The 26,116-nt window shown below is 43.0% G+C and overlaps 1 protein-coding gene across 1 annotated transcript in view; it reads left to right on the top strand.

Moving 5' to 3' along the window:
• Window positions 1-14,828, top strand: part of LOC112216805 (putative helicase mov-10-B.1) — a 34,172-nt gene extending 19,344 nt beyond the window's left edge. The window contains exons 12-23 of the mRNA XM_024376890.2: window positions 1,707-1,903; window positions 1,990-2,087; window positions 3,425-3,522; window positions 3,961-4,059; window positions 4,214-4,322; window positions 5,346-5,463; window positions 5,684-5,875; window positions 7,326-7,397; window positions 9,885-10,010; window positions 11,241-11,329; window positions 13,575-13,693; window positions 13,786-14,828. Of these exons, the coding sequence (XP_024232658.2) occupies window positions 1,707-1,903; window positions 1,990-2,087; window positions 3,425-3,522; window positions 3,961-4,059; window positions 4,214-4,322; window positions 5,346-5,463; window positions 5,684-5,875; window positions 7,326-7,397; window positions 9,885-10,010; window positions 11,241-11,329; window positions 13,575-13,693; window positions 13,786-13,847 (1,379 nt within the window). The 3' untranslated portion in view covers window positions 13,848-14,828. The remainder of the gene's footprint in view (window positions 1-1,706; window positions 1,904-1,989; window positions 2,088-3,424; window positions 3,523-3,960; window positions 4,060-4,213; window positions 4,323-5,345; window positions 5,464-5,683; window positions 5,876-7,325; window positions 7,398-9,884; window positions 10,011-11,240; window positions 11,330-13,574; window positions 13,694-13,785) is intronic.
• Window positions 14,829-26,116: the final 11,288 nt, after the last annotated feature.

Here is a 26,116-nt window from a genome sequence, read left to right as displayed (position 1 = left end):
TAGCGATGGAAATGGCATGTTCTGTGGACGCCCTCCAGCTGGTCAGCACACACTGGGGATACGACCAGAGATGCCATCTGGGCCGGCTGCTTTGTGAGGATTCACTGTCTAATAGTTTTCCTCACGTCAGCCTCAGAGACCGAAAGCACCTGGTCGTCCAGAGCAGCGAGAGTCTTCATGGATGGCTCTGTGTTGTCTGCCTCGAAGCGAGCATAGAATGTGTTAAGCTCGTGTGGGAGGGAGGCTTCAATGCATACCGCCTAGCTGGATTTTTCTTTGTAGTCTGTAGTCCTTGCCATATGCGACGCGACGCGAGTCTGCGTTGTCGGAAATCAATTCAAGTTTTAGTCTATATTGTCTTTTTGCATCATCAATGGATTTGCAGAGCTCGTACCTGCTTGCCTTGTGCGCGTCGCATGCCATCTCATCAGGGTTCATTCTACTGACATTCAATGCTGCAGTACAGGCTCTCAGCATTGTACAGATTTCGCCATTCATCCAGGCCTTTTGGTTGGGGTAAAGTAATAATTCATGCAAAAATAGCCATTAAAAAAAATGCTAAGTCGAGCAGGAACTGGCAAAACGTGCGCCCTCCTCAGCATCACCATCTTTTATACTGAACAAAAATATAAACGTAACACATAGTTTGTTCCATGTTTCATGAGCTGAAATAAAAGATCCTAAAAATGTTCCATATGCACAAAAAGCGTATTTCTCTCAAATTTTGTGCATAAATTTGTTTACATCCATGTTAGTGAGCATTTCTCATTTGACAAGATAATCAGTCCACCTGACAGGTGTAGCATATCAAGAAGCTGATTGAACAACGTGATCATTATACAGGTGCACCTTGTGCTGAGGACAATAAAAGGCCACTTTAAAATATGCAGTTTTGTCACACAGTACAAAGCCACAGATGTCTCAAGTTTTGAGGGAGTATACAATTGGCATGCTGACTGCAGGAATGTACACCAGAGCTGTTGCCAGATAATTGAATGTTCATTTCTTTACCATAAGCCACAAGTCATTTTAGAAAATTTGGCACTACGTCCAACTGGCCTCACAACCGCAGATCACGTGTAACCACGCCAACCCAGGGCATCCACATCCAGTTTCTTCACCTGCAGGATCATCTGAGGAGGTGGGCAGGGAGGTGTTGAGGAGCATTTCTCTGTAATAAAGCCCTTTTGTGGGGAAAAACTCATTCTGATTAACTGGGCCTGGTTCCCCAGTTGGTGGGCCTATGCCCACCCATGGCTCTCAGGCCCACGCATGCCCCTGCCCAGTCATGTAAAATCCATAGATTAGGACCTAAGGAATTTATTTCAATTGACTGATTTCCTTCAATGAACTGTAACTCAGTAAAATCTTTGAAATGGTTTCATGTTGCATTTTATATTTTTGTTCAGTATATTTCATTTTTGCCTTAGTGGTTAGTGTCTGCCCTAAGATTGAAAGGTTGGGTGTTTGATCCCCGGCCGAGTCATACCAAAGACTGTAAAAATGGGACCCGATGTGTCTCTGCTTGGCCTTCAGCATTAAGGACAGATTAAGGAGATAGCTAGACTATTGCAGTGGCTTGCTTCCTGTCCCGGGGGTGTAATTGTACATCAAGCTGCCTCGCGCTACAGAAACAGGAGATGGTCTCATGCCTTATGAGCAGTTCTGACTTACTTACTAACGCTGTGTGTGTTTGTTCCCCCCAGGTAAGACTGTGACAGTGGTTGAAGCCATCAAACAGGTGCTGAAGACACAGAGTCACGCCCACATCCTGGCGTGCGCTCCGTCCAATAGCGCGGCAGACCTGCTAGCTCTGAAGCTTCTAGAACACCTGGAACACAGGAAGCTGTTCCGGATGTACGCCGCATCCCGTAACCCTGAAGATGTGCCCAATGATATACGGGTGTGTGTGAGTGAGTGTGTACATCAGTGTGAGGTTTGTATTTTGTGTGTGTGTAACACCTCTCTTGTGTGTTTGTTTCTCTTCAGGACTGCTGTAACCTGGGTCAGGATTGCTTTGTGTTTCCCTGTAAAGAGGAACTGATGAAGTACAGCATCGTGGTCACCACCCTAATCACTGCCGGACGGTAAGGATAGCCGCTAGTCGCTAACACTGGAGATCCCCATAGGAAAATGCTACACTAGGGTAACGCAAGATCATAATCACCACTCTGCTCCATGCAGGACAGTAAGGATATTCACTAGCCGCTAACACCTGAGTTCCCCATAGACCAGTGGTAACCAACCTTTTCTGAGTCAAGATCACTTTCGCAGTCAGAAAGCAAGCCCAGATCTGCCGTTCAGTTTTGATTTTTAAACATTACTTAAATGTAAGCATATGCAACATTTAACCTAATAAAAACAGTTCTGTAGGAATGAGCCTAATACATTATCACAGCATATTTTCTACATGCTTGGCCTGCCAATATTGTTCTTCTCAGACCATATTATATTTCAAAACTCGAGCTTTGATGACAAAATAGATCAGTTGTTGTATCACTTGCGAGGCACAGCTGAGTATAAATTGAAATAATTTGCTTTTTTATTTTACTGGACTGATGGTACCTGCATTTGATGGTCAGTTTCAGCAGAGGAAAGGAGAGAGCAGCAGACTGTCTGCCTCTCACTGTCCCTGCTCTCTCCTTTCCTCCGGTGAGACTGACCAGAGAGAGGGGGGGACACAGTTTTCCACCTGATGGCACCGCAAATGTTTCTGCCTCGTACAAATTCATGTTCCTATGACCAGAAAAAGTTAAATATTCCTTGATATTAAAATAGACACAACGAGCTGCTAATTATACAAATGCAGGCCTATCGCTACATCTTAGCTAATAATGAATTGCAGCTGTAGCACGAGGGGAAGTAGGGACAAGCGCATTTACTGTTTTGTAACTGTTGAATAAAAACAGTTGCTGAATTAAAAACCTAAACAGTAACTCACTAAAGCTCTGTGCAGTATTATCAAATCTCACGTAGGCTCGTACCAGATTTTGCTGTGGGGTCGTGGAAGTTGTACTAGGCACAGTGATTTGAGCTATCCGACTGGCCAGCACAGTAGACGCACTTGATTTAGCCATAACTCCAGGTCCACCCGGTAGGCGGAATTTGTCCCTTCAGGCAAATTAAATGGTTTTACATGAGAACACTTTACCTACCCGGCACGCATGGCTTCTGAATCAAGTGCACCTACTGCCAAAAGTGCAAGATGAATTAAAAAAGGAAAAATAGGACAGCAAGCTTTTATAGTTGACTTTTCTACAGAAAGGTGTGTTGATCGACTAGGAGTGCCTTGAAGATGCCAGTCAATTGTCAACGACCGGTAGGTGGCCACTGCCATAGAGAGATGCTAATACTAGGATTCCCCATAGCGAGACACTAAGCTAACTTTTGTCCTCTCTGTCTGTCTCGTGTATGTGTTCTCCAGGTTGGTGACAGGTGGTGTTCCTCCAGGTCATTTCAGTCACGTGTTTGTTGACGAGGCGGGACACGCCGTTGAAACAGAGACCATCATATCACTGGCTGGTGAGAGAGGGATGGATGAGGGGGGAAGGGGCTTAATGCTGATTGGCTGAAAGCCGTGGTATAACAGACCGTATAACACAGGTATTACAAAACCATTTATTTTTACTGCTGTAATTAAGTTGGAAACCAGTTTAGAATAGCAATAAGGCACCTCAGGGGTATGTGATATATGGCCAATATACCACGGCTAATGGCTGTGTCCAGGCGACTGGCGTTGTGTTGTGCTTAAGATAAGCCCTTAGCCGTGGCATATTGGCCAAATACCCCACCCCCTATTGCCTTATTGCATCATGGGTAAATTGTGACTGACTGATCTACAAATAATCATTATTATCTATTTACGAAGGAAGGTGATTTGAAGATCAGGCAGTCACCTGCACTGTCGGCTGCAATGTCAAACAAGCCCAATAATTTAAGTGTGTGTGTGTGTGTGTGTAGGGCTGCTCCAACCAGAGACGGGTCAGGTGGTTCTAGCTGGAGACCCTAAACAGCTGGGACCCATCCTCAGGTCTCCTCTGGCTCTGAAACACGGCATGGGTCAGTTCCTCTTCTTTTCACTCCTTCTTCCTCCTCCAAATTCTTCGTCCTCTTATTCCTCTCCCTACTCCTTGAAAATCCTTTGACATAGAAGAGAAGATTGTAGAAGCCGCTATGATTCTGAGGACTCGCTCTCTCCCTATCTATCTCTTAGGTGTGTCTCTGTTGGAGAGGCTGATGAAGGATGTGTCTCTGTATCAGAAGGAGGAGGAGAATGGAGTGTTCAACAACTGCTACGTCACCAAACTACTGAGAAACTACAGGTACGTAAGCTCTCCTGATCAGGCTGGTTTAATGAGGCCAGCACAAGCACTTTGGGAGAAAAGGACAAGCGTTGGAACTAGGGATGCAAATTTTGGTCCATTTTGCTGCCGGCTAACCGACCCTGATTAACCGGTCAACAAACGGTTACATTTTTTCCCAAACAGTAAAATGACGTGACCAACAGAAAATGCTATGTATGCATACAAGAAACTGACATTTTTCATAAAGAGCTTAATGGAAACATGTAATAAAACGTCATTTTCAAACATTTTGCCAAAATTGAATTCGGGGGGGAAAGACCATTCTAAACAGCACACCTAATGTGAGTGGTGCCATATGTGACAGAGATGAAAATCTCCCTTAGAAACATATCTAATAGCAACAAGTAGGATGTGTTGCTGATATGTGTAGGATTGTGCCTTTTGGCTTCTGGACAATGAAAGAAAGTTCATATGAAAACCAATAGAGTACCACAGTATGAGTCATAATACCCATAAAACCTAGCAGTCAAACAAGGAAATGGTTCCAATAGTTTTTCCAAATCGAGGCAAAAGTAAGACTCTCTCGACTAACTATCTCATGTTATAGCCTATGCACTCGAATGGCGAATGGGAAGCAAGTTTTAATAACGAGTTGAGATTGAGAAATAACTTATTTTTCAATAATTGTGGCCGTCACAGTTTTTATCACGCGAGCGCTTTGAGAATTGTTATTTGTTGCGCAGTGACTGGGTTTACAATGGAACGTTTCACTCCAGTACAAGCAGTTTGAGGAGCTGCTGTCACGCTGTCTGACAGGTGATGGGCTATTCCGCTCCTCAAACTAGGTTTTGTATGCTGTGTGCGTGAGAAATAACATACATGACGACTTAACGAAAATACACACACGGCAATTTAGTAACACAAAAGTATGCTAATTAACCTGTAGACCGATAAGCATGACCAGTAAAATATATTTTTTGTTAACTGTTAGCATCCCTAATTGAAACTGTGTTTCCTTTCATTATCTCCCTCCCTCTCCAGGTCTCATCCCTCTATCCTGAAGGTGCCTAACGAGTTGTTCTATGAGGAGGAGTTGCAGGTGTTTGCTAACGAGATGATCCGGAACTCCTACTGCACCTGGGAATACCTGCCTCAGAAGGTACACAGACAAACACACGTTCTCTGAGGTCTCAGCGTAAATCCCAACACCATTTTAAACCAACAAGGAGCACCATCGAGGACCACTTTGGAAATGTGTGTTTTAATTCATGCTTACATGTGTCATCCTCTGGGACGAAATGCACATCTTGTGGGCCAAAAAAAGACTTGATTCAATGAATTTAATCTTAATAGCCTGCTAAGCATTGGTTTACCTCCAGAATTTCCCGGTGGTGTTCCATGGTGTAGCTGGTCGTGATGAGCGGGAGGCTACCAGTCCGTCTTTCTTTAACGTGGCGGAGATCGAGGTGCTGATGGATTACCTCAAGAAGCTGCTGCAGGGGCAGGGCAAGAGGGGCCTCGCCACAATCTCACCCAAAGACATCGGTATCATCGCCCCCTATAGAAAACAGGTGGGACTACACCCTATAGGATGTAATATACTGAACAGAAATATAAACACAACATGCAACAATTTCAAAGATTTTACTGAGTTACGGTTCATAAAAGGAAATCAGTCAATTTAAATAAATTCTTTAGGCCCTAATCTATGGATTTCACATGACTGAATAAATACTGTTGGTCACAGATATCTTAGAAATAAGTTAGGGGTGTGGGTCAGAAAAATAGTCTGTATCTGGTGTGACCACCATTTGCCTCATGCAGCGTGACACATCTCCTTCACATAGAGATGATCAGGCTGTTGATTGTGGAATGTTGTCCCACTCCTCAATGGCTGTGCGAAGTTGCTGGATATTGGCGGGAATTGGAATACTCGGTCATACACGTCGATCCAGAGCATCCCAAACATGCTCAATGGGTGACATGTCTGGTGAGTATGAAGGTCATGGAAGTACTGGGACATTTTCAGCTTCCGGGAATTGTGTACAGATCCTTGCAACATGGGGCCGTGCATTATCATGCTGAAACACGAGGTGATGGCGGTGTATGAATGGCACGACAATGGGCCTCAGGATCTCGTCACGGTATTTCTGTGCATTCAAATGGCCAATTGTGTTCGTTATCCGTAGCTTATGAATGACCGTACCATGACCCTACAATGGGGTACTCTGTTCACAATGTTGACATCAGCAAACCGCTCCCCCACACGACTCAAAGTTGTGCACAAAATCTGCGGAAATACTATTTTTGTGCGTATGGAAGATTTTCGCAATCTTTTATTTCAGCTCATGAAACATGGGACCATGACTTTACATGTTGCGTTTATATTTTTGTTCAGTGTATATATAACTCTTACCATATATAATATATACAACCCTAACCCTATAGAGGGCCTGGCACACACTATAAGATCAAATATATAGAGTATAACTCATAAAGCAATAATAGGAGTTGTAGAAATGTGAGTTGTAGATCTGTCACTCTCATTGAAACCCAGTCTAAGAAGCGGTAGATCAGTACTTTGTGTGCTATTTTATGCTTCCTGTTCTCACATTTTGTTTTTGTCTCGTACTTCCAGTTTTGTACACCAGCTTCAAAAGCTATTTTTGGATATGGAAAATCTATTTCACAGCGGTTTAGATGGTACAATGATTCTCTATTCAATGACTGCTTGTTTTGTGACCAATTGAAATTACGCACACTATTAGAATTTTAGCAACCAGGAAATGGCGGAGTAATTTCTTCATAGTGCACCTTTTACCATACAGGGCCACTGGGCTGCATCTTTCAAAACGCATTGGAGGAGGCGGTGCAAGGAAGGGACCTCAGATCCTCTCCTCCAATGTGTTTTGAGTGGAATTGAGGAAATAAGGATAGAGGTAACAAGGATTTGACGGCTACAGAGGCAGCAGTTGTAAAGCCCTGCCGTAGCTCATATAGAATGTTTGTTTCTGTGTGAAGGTGGAGAAGATCCGTAAAGCCTTGAAGACGCTGGAGAAAGACTTCAAATCGGCCAGCATCAAAGACCTGAAGGTATGGAGACATTACTAAATCAATCTCCCTTTCTTTCTCTGTCTTTCTCTCTGGGCAATTCCACGGTAAGAGTGATGCCAAACAAAAACCAATGATTGCAAAGTTAAGCAAACCACATTGACTTGAAAAACAGTGCAGATGCTAAGTTTGGTAAAAGAATGACGGCACCAACAGCCAAACCGTCATTCTGTTTTTCAAGTAAATGTGTATCTGTAATATGTTCTGTGGAAATTGTTAAATGTGGTCCTTGTGCAAAAAGATGTATGGTTTGTTTACCTTTGCAATCATAGTTTTTTTTGGTTTAATATACATTTTGATATACACAAACTCTGTGGAATTGTCCCAATCTCTTTCTCTCTCTGTCCCTCTCTCTTCACTACTGAATCTCTGTCACTCTTATCTTTAACTCTTTACATTTGTGGTAATAGGCCTATATTGATAGGGCAAAATGAAAATGGTTCAAACAGAATAAATATGAGAAGTATATGCATACCCCCCCCCACCAGGTTTCTGATCACTACTTTGTTTCCTTTTCTGTCCCCCTCTCCGCCAACCCTACCCACTCAGCCCCTGCCCAGATGCTCATGCGCTGTTGCTCTCTCTCTCTCCCACACTGCTCTCTCCTCTTCTCCTTTTTGTTAAATCTCCCTCCTGTTTCCTGATTCTGCCTCTTCGACCCTACTTTCCGCTTCCTATGACAGTCCCCTTTCCTCCTGTCCGGCTCGACCCTCTCCTCCTGCTCCATGGCTGAGTGACTGATTGCATGCTTACAGAACAGGAGGAAAACTAAACTTCCAGAGGACCTATCATCCCTTCACTCCCTCTATACCTTCTCTTCCTCTGTATCAGCAGCTAAAGCCACTTTCTAAAACTGAATTTCAAGCTTCTGCCTATAACCCTAGGAAACTTGGTTCCACCTTCTCCTCCCTCCTTAATCCTCCACCAACCCCCCCCACCCCCTCTCTGTGGACCACTTTGTCAACCACTTTGAAAATAAGCTTTACGACATCTGCCCAGTCTAGTGAGGTACAGCAGCCTGACAACCTGCCCAGTCGACCCCATCTCTGGAGACCTTCTCACTTCCCTCATCAACTCATCCCATAACAATTGGCTGCGTCCCATCTTTCGCTATCTCTATAAGAACGATGTTCTTGACCCTAACCAGTCAAGACGGGTCACTCGACCAAGGTTGCTCTCCTCTGTCACAGAGGCTCGCCGCACTGCCAAAGCGGACTCTCTCTCCTTGGTTCTCATCCTTCTAGATCTGCTGCCTTAGACACCGTGAACCATCAGATTCTCCTCTCCACCCTCTCAGGTCTGGGCGTCTCTGCACACCCTTGGATTGCATCCTACCTGGCAGGCCGCCCCTACCGGGTGACGTGGAGAGAATCTGTGTCTGTACCACATACTATCACTACTGGTGTCCCCCAGAGCTCAGTTCTAGGCCCTCTTCTCTCTATACACCAAGTCACTTGGCTCCATCATATCCTCACATGGTCTCTCCTATCATTGCTATGCAGATGACACTCATATCCCCCCTTCTGACACCGAGGTGGCGACATGCATCTGCATGCCTGGCAGATACAGTATCTCAGCTTGAATGTCTGACCAACACCTCAAGCTCCACCTCGACAAGACTGAGTTGCTCTTCCTCCCGAGGAAAGGCCTCCCCACTCCACAACCTCTAAATCACGGTTGACAACTCCAGTGTCCCCCTCCTAGAGTGCAAAGAAACTTGGCATGACCCTGGACTATTCCCTGTCGTTCTCTGCAAACATCACAGTAGTGACTCGCTCCTCCAGGTTCATGCTTCACGACATCCGTAGAGTACGACCCCACCTCACACAGGATGTGACGCAGTCATCTCCTGTCTGGACTACTGCAACTCAGTCTTGGCCGAGGTTCCCGCTTGTGCCATCAAACCTTCCCAAGTTTACTCCATTCCTCCGCACACTCCACTGGCTTCCAGTCAAAGCTCGCATCCACTACTAGACCATGATTGTTGCCTACAGAGCAGCAAGAGGAACTGCCCCTCCCTACCTTCAGGCTCTGCTCAAACCCTGCACCTCAACCCGAGTACTCTGTTCTGCCACCTCTGGTCTCTTGCCCTCCCACCCCTACAGGAGGGCCGCTCCCGCTCAGCCCAGTCCAAGCTCTTCTCTGTTCTGTCACCCCAATGGTGGAACCAGTTTCTCCTTGAAGCTAGGACAGAGTCCCTGCCCATCTTCTGAAAACATCTGAAACCCTACCTCTCCAAAGAGTATCTTAAATAATCCCACAGCACCCACCCCTCCTCCCGCCTCCCCCTACCCTAACACTCGCACTTTACAAGCTCCCCTACACTCTCTTCTGCTAGCTACGGTAGTGCTGCCATGTCAATAACATGTTGTTTACGATTAGTTATTGTGATGCACCTTCCATGTGTTTTGTAAGGCATGTGTGTGCGGGGCTGTGTACGGAGCTAAACTATGTGTGCGTGTCTGTTAGGTGGGGTCAGTGGAGGAGTTCCAGGGTCAGGAGAGGAGGGTGATCCTGGTCTCGACGGTCCGCAGCAGCGCCAAGTACGTCCAGACAGACCAATACTTCAGCCTTGGTTTCGTCAAAAATGAGAAGGTACATGCATACATACACACACTTAATATACCATTTTAAGAGGACTTCTAGCAAGAAAGAAACTACGGGAACGCAGTAGGTGATTTTTGTTTTTCAATTGAGCAATATGTATTTCAATAAACCCAACACAAACAAACACTTTTCTCGACAAAAATATGCTTCAGCAAAAATAACTATAATCAATCTACAAGTAATGCAATTCAACGCATAGTTTTCACAAACACAAATATTCCATAAAGAATCCTCAATTGAATCAATAAAAAAGCAGTCAGGATGGGCCTGGATACATTTAACCATGCTCAAATTCATAGACAAAGCTATGGATGCAAGGACTGACCAGCCATTATATCAAAATGATAGTTTGAACCGTGTTTTGAGGCTATACAGTGTTTGTTTGTATTTGCATTGTTTACAAACATTGGAGTAAAACAAGCTTATATTTTAGTTTCTGATGGGGTATGCAATTGAACTAAGCTCATGAGGCATTTAAAAATGATATTCTTCAAGAATCAGCTCTAGCAGGGCAGAAGTTTGACGAACTGACTTGTTGGAAAGGTGGCATCCTATGAAGGTGCCACATTGAAAGTCACGGAGCTCTTCAGTAAGGCCATTCTACTGCCAATGTTTGTCTACGGAGATTGCATGGCTGTGGCCTCGATTTTACACACCTGTCAGCAACAGGTGTGGCTGAACTAGCCGAGTCCACAAATATCTTTCACGCATACTTTTGTGCGTATAATACATTTTCGGGCGCACTTCTTAAAGCGGTAGTGCTCATTTTAGGCCACATCTATCGTTCATACAAAATTGAATTATTTAAACATAGGGCTGAGAATTATTTCATATAATTTCTCCATGGTGATTTTCCATAATATCACTTGATTTGTGCACTGTTATGTGGCAGTGTCACAGTATACTGTACTGCACACACAGCATGCACACACACAACATGTGTTGTGAACCAGTGGTTCCCAAATTTGGAGTTTGGACCCTATATGGGATCCCTTGAGAAAATCTGTAATCTTATCAAATAACTTTTCTCGCTTCAAATTGGTATAGAACACAACCTTTTAGTATCAACTAAGGGCCTTTTACACTATTAGAATGTACTTTTGTGGCATTATGTGTTGGGGACAGCCTGCAGGACCTAAAATTGACTGAATATGAACACACAGCGTTCACTAAGGATTTTAACAGTGACAGTGCTGACCTCCTGCTCTCTGTGTCCAGAGGTTCAACGTGGCGGTGACCAGAGCCAAAGCCCTGCTGATTGTGGTGGGAAACCCCTTAGTGCTGCGAGGAGACCCCACCTGGGGCAGGTACGTACTGACCCTAACCCGAGTGGAGCAGCGGTCTAAGGCACTGCATCTCAGTGCTAGAGGCGTCACTACAGACCCTGGCATGATCCCGGGCTGTATCACAACCGGCCATGATCGGGAGTCCCATAGGGTGGCGCTCAATTGGCCCAGTGTCATCCGGGTTAGGGGAGGGTTTGGCTGGGGTAGGCCGTCATTGTAAAATAAGAATGTTGTTCTTAACTGACTTGCCTAGTTAAATGAAGGTTAAATCAAATAAACCCTTAGGGTTGAGAGGAGACCCCACATGGGGCAGGTATGTCCTAACCCTTAATGCTGAGAGGAGACCCCACCTGGGGCAGGTGGGTACCGACCCTAACCTTTAGTGCTGAAAGGAGACCCCACCTGGGGAAGGTAGGTACCAGTGGAGGCTCTTCAGAGGAAGAAGTGGAGGACCATATTCTTAAGTGAACTTCTAAATAAAAATAATTGAATAAAACACACTGTGCAATGAAGGTCCTGTTGCTCAAGTGGCGCAGTGTTCTAAGGCACTGCATCTCAGTGCAAGAGGTGTCACTACAGTCCCTGGTTCGAATTCAGGCTGTATCACATCCGGTTGTGCTTGGGAATCCCATAGGGCGGCACACAATTGTCCCAATGTCGTCCGGGTTTGGCCGGAGTAGGCCGTCATTGTAAATAAGAATTGCCAAGAGTGTGCAAAGTGGTTATCAAGGCAAAGGGTGGCTACTTTGAAGAACCTCAAATATAAAATACAGTTTCAACCACTACACAAATGTCTTGCCAAAACTATAGTTTGTTAACAAGTCGGTTAGGACATCTACTTTGTGCATGACACAAGTAATTTTCCCAACAATTGTTTATAGACAGATTTAATTCACTGTATCACAATTCCAGTGGTTCAGAAGTTTACATACACTAAGTTGACTGTGCCTTTTTAAACAGCTTGGAAAATTCCAGAAAATGATGTCACGTCTTTAGATGCTCCTGATAGGCTAATTGACATAATTTGAGTCAATTGGAGGTGTACCTGTGGATGTATTTCAAGGCCTACCTTCAAACTCAGTGTCTCTTTGCTTGACATCATGGGGAAATCAAAAGAAATCAGCCTTGACTTCAGAAAAAAAATTGCAGACCACCATGGGACCACGCAGCAGTCATACCGCTCAGGAAGGAGACACGTTCTGTCTCCTAGAGATGAACGTACTTTGGTGCGAAAAAATGCAAATCAATGCCAGAACAACAGCAAAGGACCTTGTGAAGATGCTGGAGGAAACCAGTACATAAGTATCTATATCCACAGTAAAACGAGTCCTATATCGACATAACCTGAAAGGTCGCTCAGCAAGGAAGAAGCCACTGCTCCAAAACCGCCATAAAAAAGCCAGACTACAGTTTGCAACTGCACATGGGGACAAAGATTGTACTTTTTGGAGAAGTGTCCTCTGGTCTGATGAAACAAAAATAGAATTGTTTGGACATAATGACCATCGTTATGTTTGGAGGAAAAAGGGGGAGGCTTGCAAGCCGAAGACCACCATCCCAACAATGAATCACAGGGGTGGCAGCATCATGTTGTGGGGATGCTTTGCTGCAGGACGGACTGGTGCACTTCACAAAATAGATGGCATCATGAGGAGGGGAAATTATGTGGATATTTTGAAGCAACATCTCAAGACATCAGTCAGGAAGTTAAAGCTTGGTCACAAATGGGTCTTCCAAATGGACAATGACCCCAAGCATACTCCCAAAGTTGTGGCAAAATGGCTTAAGGACAACAAAGTCAAAGTATTGGAGTGGCCATCATAAAGCCCTGACCTCAATCCTATAGAACATTTGTGGGCAGAACTGAAAAAGTGTGTGCGAGCAAGGAGGCCTACAAACCTGACTCCGTTACACCAGCTCTGTCAGGAGGAATGGGCCAAAATTCACCCAACTTATTGTGGGAAGCTTGTGGAAGGCTACCTGAAACGTTTGACCCAAGTTAAACAATTTAAAGGCAATGCTCTCAAATACTAATTGAGTGTATGTAAACTTCTGACCCACTGGGAATGTGATGAAAGAAATAAAAGCTGAAATAAATCATTCTCTCTACTATTATTTTGACATTTCACATTCTTAAAATAAAGTGGTGAACCTAAGACAGGAAATTCTCTACTATTATTCTGACATTTCGCATTCTTAAACTGTACGAATTAATCACCCAAGGAACCCTAACCCCTCTCTCACTCCCCCTTCTCTCCCCCTCCAGGTTCCTCCAGTTCTGTTCCCAGGCAGGGGGGAAGACAGGGTTTGACTCCTCCCAGGCTGAGGGAGAGGAGGAGGTGGTGGAACGCCTAGCTGCCCTCTGCTTACAGGCTGATCCCCACGGTAACACACACAGACAAACGCACCTACACTTCAAACTGTTCAAAATAAATGTTTAATTTTGGAAGTTAACTGTTTCTCTCACACACATCCAGTGGAGACGGAGGAGAGTGAGGTTCAGCAGCAGATCGAACCAGAGTGGAGGAACGAGCAGTGAGAGACACGCACATCGTACAGGAGACCCAACGACCATACTGATCAGGAATCAATTCTCCCTACAAACATCCTCTGTCATCCCTAGTACAGAGGTTTTCAAAGTGTGAGGCACGCTTTCCCCCAGAGTTTCATGTAAGGAAATCCAAATCAAACTGTATTCAGTTCTCTAATAATGAATAAATACGTTTTTAAAGAGGTGTCCCAGCTTTTGGGGCGCGGTTGTCTTGATGTTCTCTGAATGGAGGCCCACTGTCTCAGACTTTGAAAGCGCCTGCCCTAGTCCTACTGCACTAAGTAACATTTGGTACCAGGCCAATGTTATTGTATAATTTCAAAACAAGGACCAATAGTTTCCTACTCCATACCAGGTGAACTTCCTTCAGGACCAGTCCTCGAGGATAGTGAATGAATTTATAAAATGACTTTGTACCCTCCGTCTATGCTGGTGTTTAGTTTTATTATTATGAGTGTTGTATGTGGTCTCACAGACACGGACTGAGACCAGGATTAAATCCCATCGCCCTTTGTCGGCTATGCAGCCTTTAATGGAAATGTTCCGCGTTCGCGGCTCAATCAGAAATGACCTTTTTAAAGTGATTTTGGCAATTAAGCTTGACATTTTAAAGGGATAGTGTGTGATTTTTGTAATCCTTCTTTCTACTTACTCAGAGTCCGATGAACTCATGGATACCATTTGTATGTCTCTGTGTGAAGTTTGAAGGAAGTACAAAGTAGTTTCACGAGCGATTGCTAACTTGTGTCAATGCAATGGACGCTAGTTAGCAACTTCCTTCAAACTACACCTAGAGAGTTCATCTCATGGATGGCTGTATGTCTGTCCTGCCTTTAAAATCTGTGCTGCTGCTCCTCTACTGTTCGCTAGAGGTTCAGTTCCCGATAAATTCAAACTATTTCTCTGCCGGTGTGTCTGACCTTGTTGATGTAATCAAAGATAAACTGGAATAAATCATTATATGTCTGATCTATTGTCAAGATTTTAACCACAGAGATCCTATTAAATTACTAATAGGTAATTATGCTTTTAACTTCAAATGTTTCTCTCTCCTTCCGTGGTGCGTTCAGTATGGCAAAATGTTGCTCTCTCCTTCCGTGGTGCGTTCAGTATGGCAAAATGTTGCTCTCTCCTTCCGTGGTGCGTTCAGTATGGCAAAATGTTGCTCTCTCCTTCCGTGGTGCGTTCAGTATGGCAAAATGTTGCTCTCTCCTTCCGTGGTGCGTTCAGTATGGCAAAATGTTGCTCTCTCCTTCCGTGGTGCGTTCAGTATGGCAAAATGTTGCTCTCTCCTTCCGTGGTGCGTTCAGTATGGCAAAATGTTGCTCTCTCCTTCCGTGGTGCGTTCAGTATGGCAAAATGTTTCTCTCTCCTTCCGTGGTGCGTTCAGTATGGCAAAATGTTGCTCTATTCATGCCATTTCTATCTGCAAGGTTCCACTGCTAGAAGCTATTCATTACCACATTACCATACCTCTTCAATCAGAGGGAATCAGCAAGCCAATACCATTTAAAAATACTTTATTAACATTTTCAATTTGTCAAGATTAATAATCATCAAACAGGGAGGGGCTACCTGAACTTGTCTAATAAGAAACACTCGTTTCCATAACATTTTGCTATGTTGTTCCTTTATGAATATGACCCAGTTGATCTTGGAAAGAAGTCAAGCAGCAGAGCCTCATGTGTGTTTCTGAGTCCAGGATCCGTATGTATCAAGCATCTCAGGGTAGGAGTGCTGATATGGGATCAGGTTCCCTCGGTCCATGTAATTTTACTCATTATGATGTAAAAGGCAAAACTGATCCTAAATCAGCCCTTCTATTCTGAGACGCTTGAGACCTACGGCCCTCTGGACTAGGTTTAAACTGCTCCGTAAATCCTGGACTAGGTTTAATAATCCAGGAGTATTGTTAATGTGAGTCTGGGAAACCAGAATAGATTACAATCCAACTTTGTTGTCCATTGGATAGAATGTTCATTTTGTTTTCTGCCTTTCCCAACACCCCCAGATACACGAACACATGTTGAGAGGCAAAGGGTTATCTGCAGTGCAGCACCCCTGAATGGAAAGCAATTGTGGGGGGGTTAAGTGCCTTGCTCAAGGGCACAACGGCTGTAAATGTATCTGCTAGGGTTAGTGAGGCTAGGGAACCAGCCTATAGAGTAGTGTAGAGGAATGGTGTAATGTGATAATGGTCTGGGTCTGGGTCTGTTTTTCATGGTTCAGGCTAGGTCCCTTAGTTCCAGTGAAGAGAAATCTTAACGCTATAGCACACAATCTAGACGATTCTGTATTTCCAACATTGTGGCAACATTTTGGGGACGGCCCTTTCCTGTTTCAGAGTGACAATGCTCTCGTGCACAAAGTGAAGTCCATACCAACATGAAATGGTTTGTTGAGATCGGTGTGGAAGAACTTGACTGGCCTGCACAGAGCCCCAACTCCACTCCATCGAACACCTTTGGGATGAATTGGAGCGCCGACTGCGAGCCAGGCATAATCGCCCAACATCAGTGCCCAACCTCACTAGTGATCTTGTGGCTGAATGGAAGCAAGTCCCCGCAGCAATGTTCCAACATGTAGTGGAAAGCCTTCCCAGAAGATTGAAGGCTGCTATACCAGCAAAGGGGGGACCAACGACATATCAATGCCCATGATTCTGGAATGAGATGTTCAATAAGCAGGTGTCCACATACTTTTGGTCATGTATGTTGGATTTTGCATCTGTTGAACCAAAAAATGATCAAATACAATTTACTCCTGCATATCCATCATGTGTTACGTATGTTATATTCTAACATATAAAACCAATATGAATTTGATCAATAATTGACAAAAGTATAATTCCAAATATTTTGTGAGATCAAGGACTTGCTAATTCAAAAATTGAGGGGAAATACTGTGGTGGAAAGATGTCAGGTAGTTAAAATAAAACTGAAATCTATAGTTTCTATGTTGGAAGGAACCCACTGGTATTAGACCTAATTTCAATGTCTAGTTTTGATTTACATTATGTTGAGATGTCAACTAATGTGAATTCAAAGTGAAATCAACAACAAATGTCACCATGTTATTGGACTAAGGTTTAAATTGGGTGACTTTTTGCAAATCCAATCAGTTTTCCACGTTGATTCAATGTCATGACATTACATGTTGATTTCAACCATTTTTTCCCCAGTTGGAAGTGCTGGCATGTACAGGTAACTGCCAAAATAATGAAAACACTTGAGTAAATAAGGGCTAGAAAGTGTATTGAAAGCAGGTGCTTCTACACAGGTGTGGTTCATGAGTTAATTAAAAAATTAACATCTCATCATGCTTAGGGTCATTCTAGGCAGGTCATTATTTTGGCAATTATTTTGGCTACCATGGCTATGCACCCATTGGATGATAATTTCCCCATCCACGAGTGGTCACTGAATGGTTTGATGAGCATGAAAATGATATAAACCATATACCATGGCTGTCTAGTCACAAAATCTAAACCCAATTGAACACTGGAGCAGCTACTGAGACAGCGTTTTTCACCACCATCAACAAAACACCAAAATATGGAAATAGAGTTCCAGACCCCTGTAGAGGCGATGCCGAGGTGCATTGAAGCAATTATGGCTTGTGGTGGCCCAACGCCCTATTAAGACACTTTGTTGGTGTTAAGACAGTCATTGATACAGTAACACAGAGGTTTAACACTATCAATATCCCTTAGTATTTTCACCTATTTAAATGGTCATTTATTCATCTAAATCCAGGGTAAAAATATGCCCTGTACCAGTCAAAAGTTTGGACACACCTACTTATTCAAGGGTTTTTCTTTATTTTTACTATTTTCTGCATTGTAGAAAAATAGTGAAAACATCAGAACTATGAAATAACACATATGGATTCATGTAGTTAGCAAAAAAATCTAAATATATTTTATATTTGAGATTCTTCAAAGTAGCCACCCTTTGCCTTGATGACAGCTTTGCACACTTGGCATTCTCTCAACCAGCTTCATGAGGTAGTCAACTGGGATGAATTTCAATTAACAAGTGTGCCTTGTTAACAGTTGAATTGTTCAATTTCTTTCCTTAATGCATTTGAGCCAATCAGTTGTGTTGTGAAAAGGTCGGGTTGGTATACAGAAGATAGCCCTATATTTGGCAAAGTCCATATTATGGCAAGAACAGCCCAAATAAGCAATGAGAAACGACAGTCCATCATTACTTCTTTGGGATCGGTGTCCCATCCATGGGACGGTTGAGCTAACGTAGGCTAATGCGATTAGCATGAGGTTGTAAGTAACAAGAAAATTTCCCAGGACATAGACATATCTGATATTGGCAGAAAGCTTATATACTTGTTAATCTAACTGCACTGTCCAATTTACAGTAGCTATTACAGTGAAATAATACCATGCTATTGTTTGCGGAGAGTGCACAATGTTGAACATGAAGAGAATTAGGCACATTTGGGCAGTCTTGATACAACATTTTGAACAGAAATGCAATGGTTTATTGGATCAGTCTAAAACTTTGCACATACACTGCTGCCATCTCGAGGCAAGAATCAAAATTGCACCTGGGCTGGAATAATACATTATGGCCTTTCTCTTGCATTACAAAGATGATGGTACAAAAAAAATACAAAAGAACGGTTGTTTTTTTCTTTGTATTATGTTTTACCAGATCTAATGTGTTTTTTTCTCCTGCATTCCTTTCACATTTCCACAAACATCAAAGTGTTTATTTTGAAATGGTACCAAGAACATGCATAGCTTTACTTCAATGCCTGAGCCACAGGCAGTTAGATTTGGGTATGTCATTTTAGGTGAACATTTTAAAAAGGGTGGATCCTTAAGACATGAAGGTCAGTCAATCCGGAACATTTCAAGAACTTAGAACATTTCTTTAAATGCAGTCGCAAAAACCATCAAGCGCTATGATAAAACTGGCTCTCATGAGGACCGCCACAGGAAAGGAAGACTAAGAGTTACCTCTGCTGCAGAGGATAAGTTCATCAGTGTTACCAGCCTCAGAAATTGCAGCCCAAATAAATGCTTCATAGAGTTAAAGTAACAGGCACATCTCAACATCAACTGTTCAGAGGAGTCTGCATGAATCAGACCTTCATTCCAAATATTAAGTTCTGCTTTTCTGATGTATCAAATACTTATGTCATGCAATACAAGGCAAATTAATGACTTAAAAATCATACAATGTGATTTTCTGGATTTTTGTTTTAGATTCCGTCTCTCACAGTTGAAGTGTACCTGTGATAAAAATTACAGACCTCTACATGCTTTGTAAGTAGGAAAACCTGCAAAATCAGCAGTGTATCAAATACTTGATCTCCCCACAATGTATGTTTTTTTTTTACTGACAAGTGAAATCAATCAAGCAATCCAAACTGTGCAGAGGCCAATTGATGAATGGAAAGAGACAACGCAAACTGTGATATTGAAGTGCCCAAAGTCGGTATGTTTTGTTCATTGGTTGTGTGGTGCATTGGCACAGAAACCTGTTGGTGGAAAATTTGTTGCATATATTTTACATAATTATAAACATGGCATCAACATTTTGAACATCTGATTGCCCCTAGCTGATCATTGTCTGCAACCGGCTCTGATCGTGAAGTAATGAAAGGCAGGGAGTGTGAGCTTGTCTGTGGTGGTCAGCAAAGCCTCAACCTTCTGCCCCATAGCCCTTCGTGGCACCGACTGTGCCACAAAAGAATGCTGAAGTGTCACAGTTGATATGCATGTTTTTTTAAACACAAACACAGTTGTTATTTGTGGTCTAACATTATTTTGAGTTAATTCTATGAGGGGGGAGGGTATTCCATTTATTTTACAGTACAAGGGGAGGATCATGTGAAAATATTTGTAAAGTTCGGGGGGGTGCTTTTATTTTGTAATACACCTTGAGTTGGACCATAGGAATCACAAGAGTTAGTAGTCTGAGGTGGATCAGTGTACGGTTTGTTCAATCAATATCCAAACTTAAACATTGAAGACAGAAAAATGAATTCATGAAGTGAAATGATTATCTATGTTAATCCACAAGATTGAATTAAAAGGGACATTTCACCCTGGTTCTGTCACGGCACAGAGTGAATACTTTATTAACAACATTACGTTTCTGTCATAAACATCACCATTATGAAAACCACAAGCTAGAACCAGCGCTTTTGTGCATTTTCCTTTCACTGGAAGAATTGTGACGTTTTGACTTCCTGTGTATTTGGCTGCTCATAGTGTTCTTCTTGGGGGTTTAATAGAGGTTGGCCTCCAATATGTTGCATTACCGGCCCCAACTGGACTGTAATATAAATCCATTACACTTTGTGATACAAAATTATATACATTTTTTGTTATAATAATAATATTAAATATATATTTAAAAAGCACCCTTCCATCTAATCCTATACTCATTAAAAACCCACTACCTCATTCCACTACTTTGACCCTATCTGCTCCTGCACCATAACACCACAACATATATTTTCTGTGATTTTACACTCCATTTCTGCAGTACAATTGATAACCATTGCTATGAACGCTGAGAAGCATATACGGTACCACTTGGCTTGATCCCTCTGTGCTGTCACAAATCCACTACTCACAGGGATCCTCTCAGGATCCCTCACCCTTGACCCACTACTCTGAATCTGCCCACCTCCACCTGCCTCTCTCGCACCGGACACTTCCGATCCCCAGCAACATGGGCACCCCTACAGTTGACACACAAACAACTTTATCCATCGAAACTACACAATCCTCTGCCCCATGCCCTCCCGCACACTTCCTACATCTTGAAATCTCCCTCCTACACACTGTTGCGACATGACCATAAACGCTGCACCTGAAACACCGCAGTAGATTCAGCACAAAAGCTCTAAACAGGATAACTGAGATATTCTAACATGACTTTGTCAGGTAAAATGCTCGAAAACAAAAAAGGACTGACAGTGACTCCTCGGTTTCACAGAGGGTGTCACAAACATCAGGAATCTTCAACATAATTTGCTCTACCAACACACTTAACGCTACTCCAGAAATCACTCCTTTCAATGTCCTATTCTTAAGCACAGTGCAAGAAATAGATCTTGACCCAAGTTGCGTAACGTGGAGCGCCCTCTAGACCAAAGAACCATAAACAAATATCACAAGTCCACTCCAGGTTACCTTCACCCAACTCTTTTACCACCCACCCTGAAACTACATATGGATCCACCAAAATGCAAGGATCCACTTTCTCCAAAAAGGTCACTCCTACTGGACCAGATTCTTCTTTATCATGACCATTGATGCCAGGCTTGGGTTCCGAGCTTTTCACCACACCTTCCACCTCACCCTCATTCACTTCCATTTCAAATCCAGAACTCAGTCTGGCACACAGCTCACTCTGTTTGCACTTGACACCAATCTTCTTTGACACCCCATCTCCATTTTATCACCATCTAACTCAAATTTTCCCCTTCATTCCTCCTCAGAAATACACCTTTATGTGTCCCTGTCCCAATATTCCTCTTCTCCCGACTTTGCTTGTGGCTCGGTATACCTACACCTCCATCTCATAACCGTCCACCTTCCTGCTCACAGTGAACCACAAAGTCCAGCATTCATAGCGAATGCAGATACCGCCCTGCTAGGTAGATGAGGCGTGCCCATAAACCTGGGATAATTATTTACTTTGAACGACCAACATGCAGTTATCTCAGAACTTCTCTAGGCAAAATGTTTTTAAAAAAAATATACGTTTTAAAAATGTGTCTTCATGCCCATGTGGTGGTCTGTGTTTGTCTATGCTAATTACAAACAAGCCCCAAAATTAGTTATTGTTCACCGTTCTACCTACCTGACATTTTCCCAGATGCTGCCAGTGGCTTGCGGCTATCAATAATCATGTTTACGGTGACTAAAGTTTATCAGTGGATTTTCAGGCTGAACTGATTTATAATCAATTTCGATGACAGCTTATATGTGATGTGATACAATCACCCCCCCCTCACAATAAAACGGAAGGTTCTCAATTAGAGGTAATGTAACGTTAGCTAGCATGCTAGCATAGCTGGACTAGGTAAATTAGCTACCTAACGTTACAATCATGTATTTAACTCTGAAAGCCATCAGCTAAATCATATTGCTAGCTATCTATTGGATACACACTGTCAATCAATTTCGACTATACCATGCAGTGGCGGTTCTAGCTTGTATGGCTCCCCAGAGCCCAGGAAGAGTAGCTACTGGGGATCCATAATGCACTGTCATTTTTATTCAGACATTTGGAACAACACATAAATAATCATAACATTTAAAACTATACAAATATAAAAATATATACAAAAATAAGATAAATATCAAAAAGAAGTAACAAAGACAAATAGAAACAAATGTGTTGATTTGGCACTCGAGCATCAATACATTATCCATCCCCAAACACAGTCAACCAAAAGTCAAGACTAAACCAATTCACCTTGGTGGTGTGCAGACTGGTTTTATATTATTCTTAACGATTTTGCACAAACCAGAACAAAATGTAACAATATGTCTGTGAAACTATATATTCACAGTATTATGAATGAATTGTGGTTTATTTGGTAGCATTTCGTAGTGTGACTGATTTTTACTAATTGCATTAGTACTGTACAAAGTTAGAGGTGAGCTATCTGATAGATTCCTCTGCTCCCCCTACCTCGGGCTTCCAGGTCAACCTGGAACTCAAACTAGAATCAGGGCGCCCACTCCGACAAGGTTAATTAACCCACAGTCCCCACACAGTGCCACGATATCATTGACGTGACGTCAAAACCGATCGTGCAAATGTCACCATTCCATTTTATTTGTGCGGGCGCCCCGGGCAAGATGCCGCCCTGAGCGGCTGCCCATGTCCCCTATACCTAAATCCTCAACTGATGCCATAGTAGTCACTGCTAGACTGTTACATTCGGCAGAGTAAACGTTTGTTTGTTCTATCTTTGACTAATTTTTAGCTAACGTAAGCAAATAAGAGGAGCTCAAACTGGTAGCCATCTATTCCACGCTTGTCTGGAAAACACTCAGTTACTAAAAATAGCATTGACGATATAGCTAACTCACTCTCTGTTTGTGTGTGGTAGCAATGATTAATGTGTATAAATTGTCTATGATTGATGAGTTGGTTCTCAGCTGCCAATTTAGTGACGCTAGCTAACAGCAAGTTGACAATATTGAAATGACAAATGTTAGGTGTGCTTATCTAGCCAGTCAGATCAACACTTTTTGTTTGTTTTGATGTATGGGGTACATAATCTGATTCCACCAGCATGTGCCTTCAACCCATAGGTCTGCACAAGGTGAAGGTAAATTGGCAAAACTATTTACAAGCTGACGGCTAAGATTTTTACTAATTTGTCTACTGACCATTCGGATCAGTTCCGAAAAATATCTGATGTGATTGGTCAAAAGACCAATTAGTGTAAAAAAAGATCAGAATTGGGCTGCCTATGTAAACACAGCCAGTGCATAAGACCAAAGAATCACCATAAAAATCAGTCTTCGAAAGTTGCCTGCCTTTATGGATTCACATTATATGTTTACATAAGCTGTACAGGGCTCTGTAGCATTAAACAGATGTTAGACATTCAGATATATCCTATGTTTATTTCTCCAAATCTAAAATACACTATTTAATGCTAACTCAAAAAGAGAACTGGGTATTCAATAAGAATATTATATGGTAATGTATTTAAAATATTTTGAAATACAGTATGAACAGTATAGTACAGTTCAGTGTGTCTGAGTGTGTCCCAGGTCTAGTAAAGTGTAGAGAACTGTAGCTACAGATTGTTACACCAGATATTGTGATTTAACCAAAGATTTTTGGTATCCATTACTGAGAGTTTCAGGAAAGGTACTGTTTAGTGTAGCACAGGTAATTTTCAACCAACTTTAGCAATAAAGTCTTCATCCTCAATTTGTGGAACCAGGAGTCTCATAAAACGTCCTTATTCAGTTACAGAGGGTCTGTTTGAATTTAGAAGAAAAAAAAAATTGCTCGAAGTAATCCGACAATCAAAACCGAAATCCAGCCCCCTCTGACCACAATTTGTCGCATTGAACCACCAGACTGTTTGCACATTTGGGCGAAAGTGTCTGGGAACGAGATTAAATCAAACGCAACTGACAACACACATTTTTTTTCCACCTTTATTTAACCAGGTAGGCAAGTTGAGAACAAGTTCTCATTTACAATTGCGACCTGGCCAAGATAAAGCAAAGCAGTTCGACACATACAACAACACAGAGTTACACACGGAGTAAAACAAACATACAGTCAATAATACAATAGAAAAATAAGTCTATATACGATGTGAGCAAATAAGGTGAGATAAGGGAGGTAAAGGCAAAAAAAGGCCATGGAGGCAAAGTAAATACAATATAGCAAGTAACACTGGAATGGTAGATTTGCAGTGGAAGAATGTGCAAAGTAGAAATAAAAATAATGGGGTGCAAAATAAATAAATACAGTAGGGGAAGAGGTAGTTGTTTGGGCTAAATTATAGATGGGCTATGTACAGTTGCAGTAATCTGTGAGCTGCTCTGACAGCTGGTGCTTAAAGCTAGTGAGCGAGATAAGTGTTTCCAGTTTCAGAGATTTTTGTAGTTCATTCCAGTCATTGGCAGCAGAGAACTGGAAGGAGAGGCGGCCAAAGTAGGAATTGGTTTTGGGGGTGACCAGAGAGATATACCTGATGGAGCGCGTGCTACAGGTGGGTGCTGCTATGGTGACCAGCGAGCTGAGATAAGGGGGGACTTTACCTAGCAGGGTTTTGTAGATGACCTGGAGCCAGTGGGTTTGGCGACGAGTATGAAGCGAGGGCCAGCCAACGAGAGCGTACAGGTCGCAGTGGTGGGTAGTATATGGGGCTTCGGTGACAAAACAGGTGGCACTGTAATAGACTGCATTCAATTTATTGAGTAGGGTATTGGAGGCTATTTTGTAAATTACATTGCCGAAGTCGAGGATTGGTAGGATGGTCAGTTTTACGAGGGTATGTTTGGCAGCATGAGTGAAGGATTCTTTTTTGCGAAATAGGAAGCCAATTCTAGATTTAACTTTGGATTGGAGATGTTTGATGTGAGTCTGGAAGGAGAGTTTACAGTCTAACCAGACACCTAGGTATCTGTAGTTGTCCACATGTTCTAAGTCAGAACCGCCCAGAGTAGTGATGCAGGACGGGCGGGCAGGTGTAGGCAGCGATCGGTTGAAAAGCATGCATTTAGTTTTACTTGTATTTAAGAGCAGTTGGAGGCCACGGAAGGAGAGTTGTATGGCATTGAAGCTCGTCTGGAGGGTTGTTAACACAGTGTCCAAAGAAGGGCCAGAAGTATACAGAATGGTGTCGTCTGCGTAGAGGTGGATCAGAGACTCACCAGCAGCAAGACCGACATCATTGATGTATACAGAGAAGAGAGTCGGCCCAAGAATTGAACCCTGTGGCACCCCCATAGTGACTGCCAGAGGCCTGGACAAAAGGCCCTCCGATTTGACACACTGAACTCTATCAGAGAAGTAGTTGGTGAACCAGGCGATGCAATCATTTGAGAAACCAAGACTATCGAGTCTGCCGATAAGAATGTGGTGATTGACAGAGTCGAAAGCCTTGGCCAGGTCAATGAATACGGCTGCACAGTATTGTTTCTTATCGATGGCGGTTAAGATATCGTTTAGGACCTTGAGCGTGGCTGAGGTGCACCCATGACCAGCTCTGAAACCAGATTGCATAGCGGAGAAGGTGCTGTGGGATTCGAAATGGTCGGTAATCTGTTTGTTGACTTGGCTTTCGAAGACCTTAGAAAGGTAGGATAGATATAGGTCTGAGGCAGTTTGGGTCTAGAGTGTCCCCCCCTTTGAAGAGGGGGATGACCGCAGCTGCTTTCCAATCTTTGGGAATCTCAGACGACACGAAAGAGAGGTTGAACAGGCTAGTAATAGGGGTTGCAAGAATTTCGTCGGATAGTTTTAGAAAGAAAGGGTCCAGATTGTCTAGCCCGGCTGATTTGTATGGGTCCAGATTTTGCAGCTCTTTCAGAACATCAGCTGACTGGGTTTGGGAGAAGGAGAAATGGGGAAGGCTTGGGCGAGTTGCTGTGGGGGGTGCAGTGCTGTTGACCAGGGTAGGGGTAGCCAGGTGGAAAGCATGGCCAGCTGTAGAAAAATGCTTATTGAAATTCTCAATTATAGTGGATTTATCGGTGGTGACAGAGTTTCTTGTCTTCGGTGCAGTGG

Source organism: Oncorhynchus tshawytscha, linkage group LG17 (genome assembly GCF_018296145.1).
Source record: "Oncorhynchus tshawytscha isolate Ot180627B linkage group LG17, Otsh_v2.0, whole genome shotgun sequence".
NCBI lineage: Eukaryota > Metazoa > Chordata > Actinopteri > Salmoniformes > Salmonidae > Oncorhynchus > Oncorhynchus tshawytscha.
The sequence above is the reverse complement of the archived record's forward strand: the minus strand, read 5'-3'. Positions and strand labels throughout refer to the sequence as shown.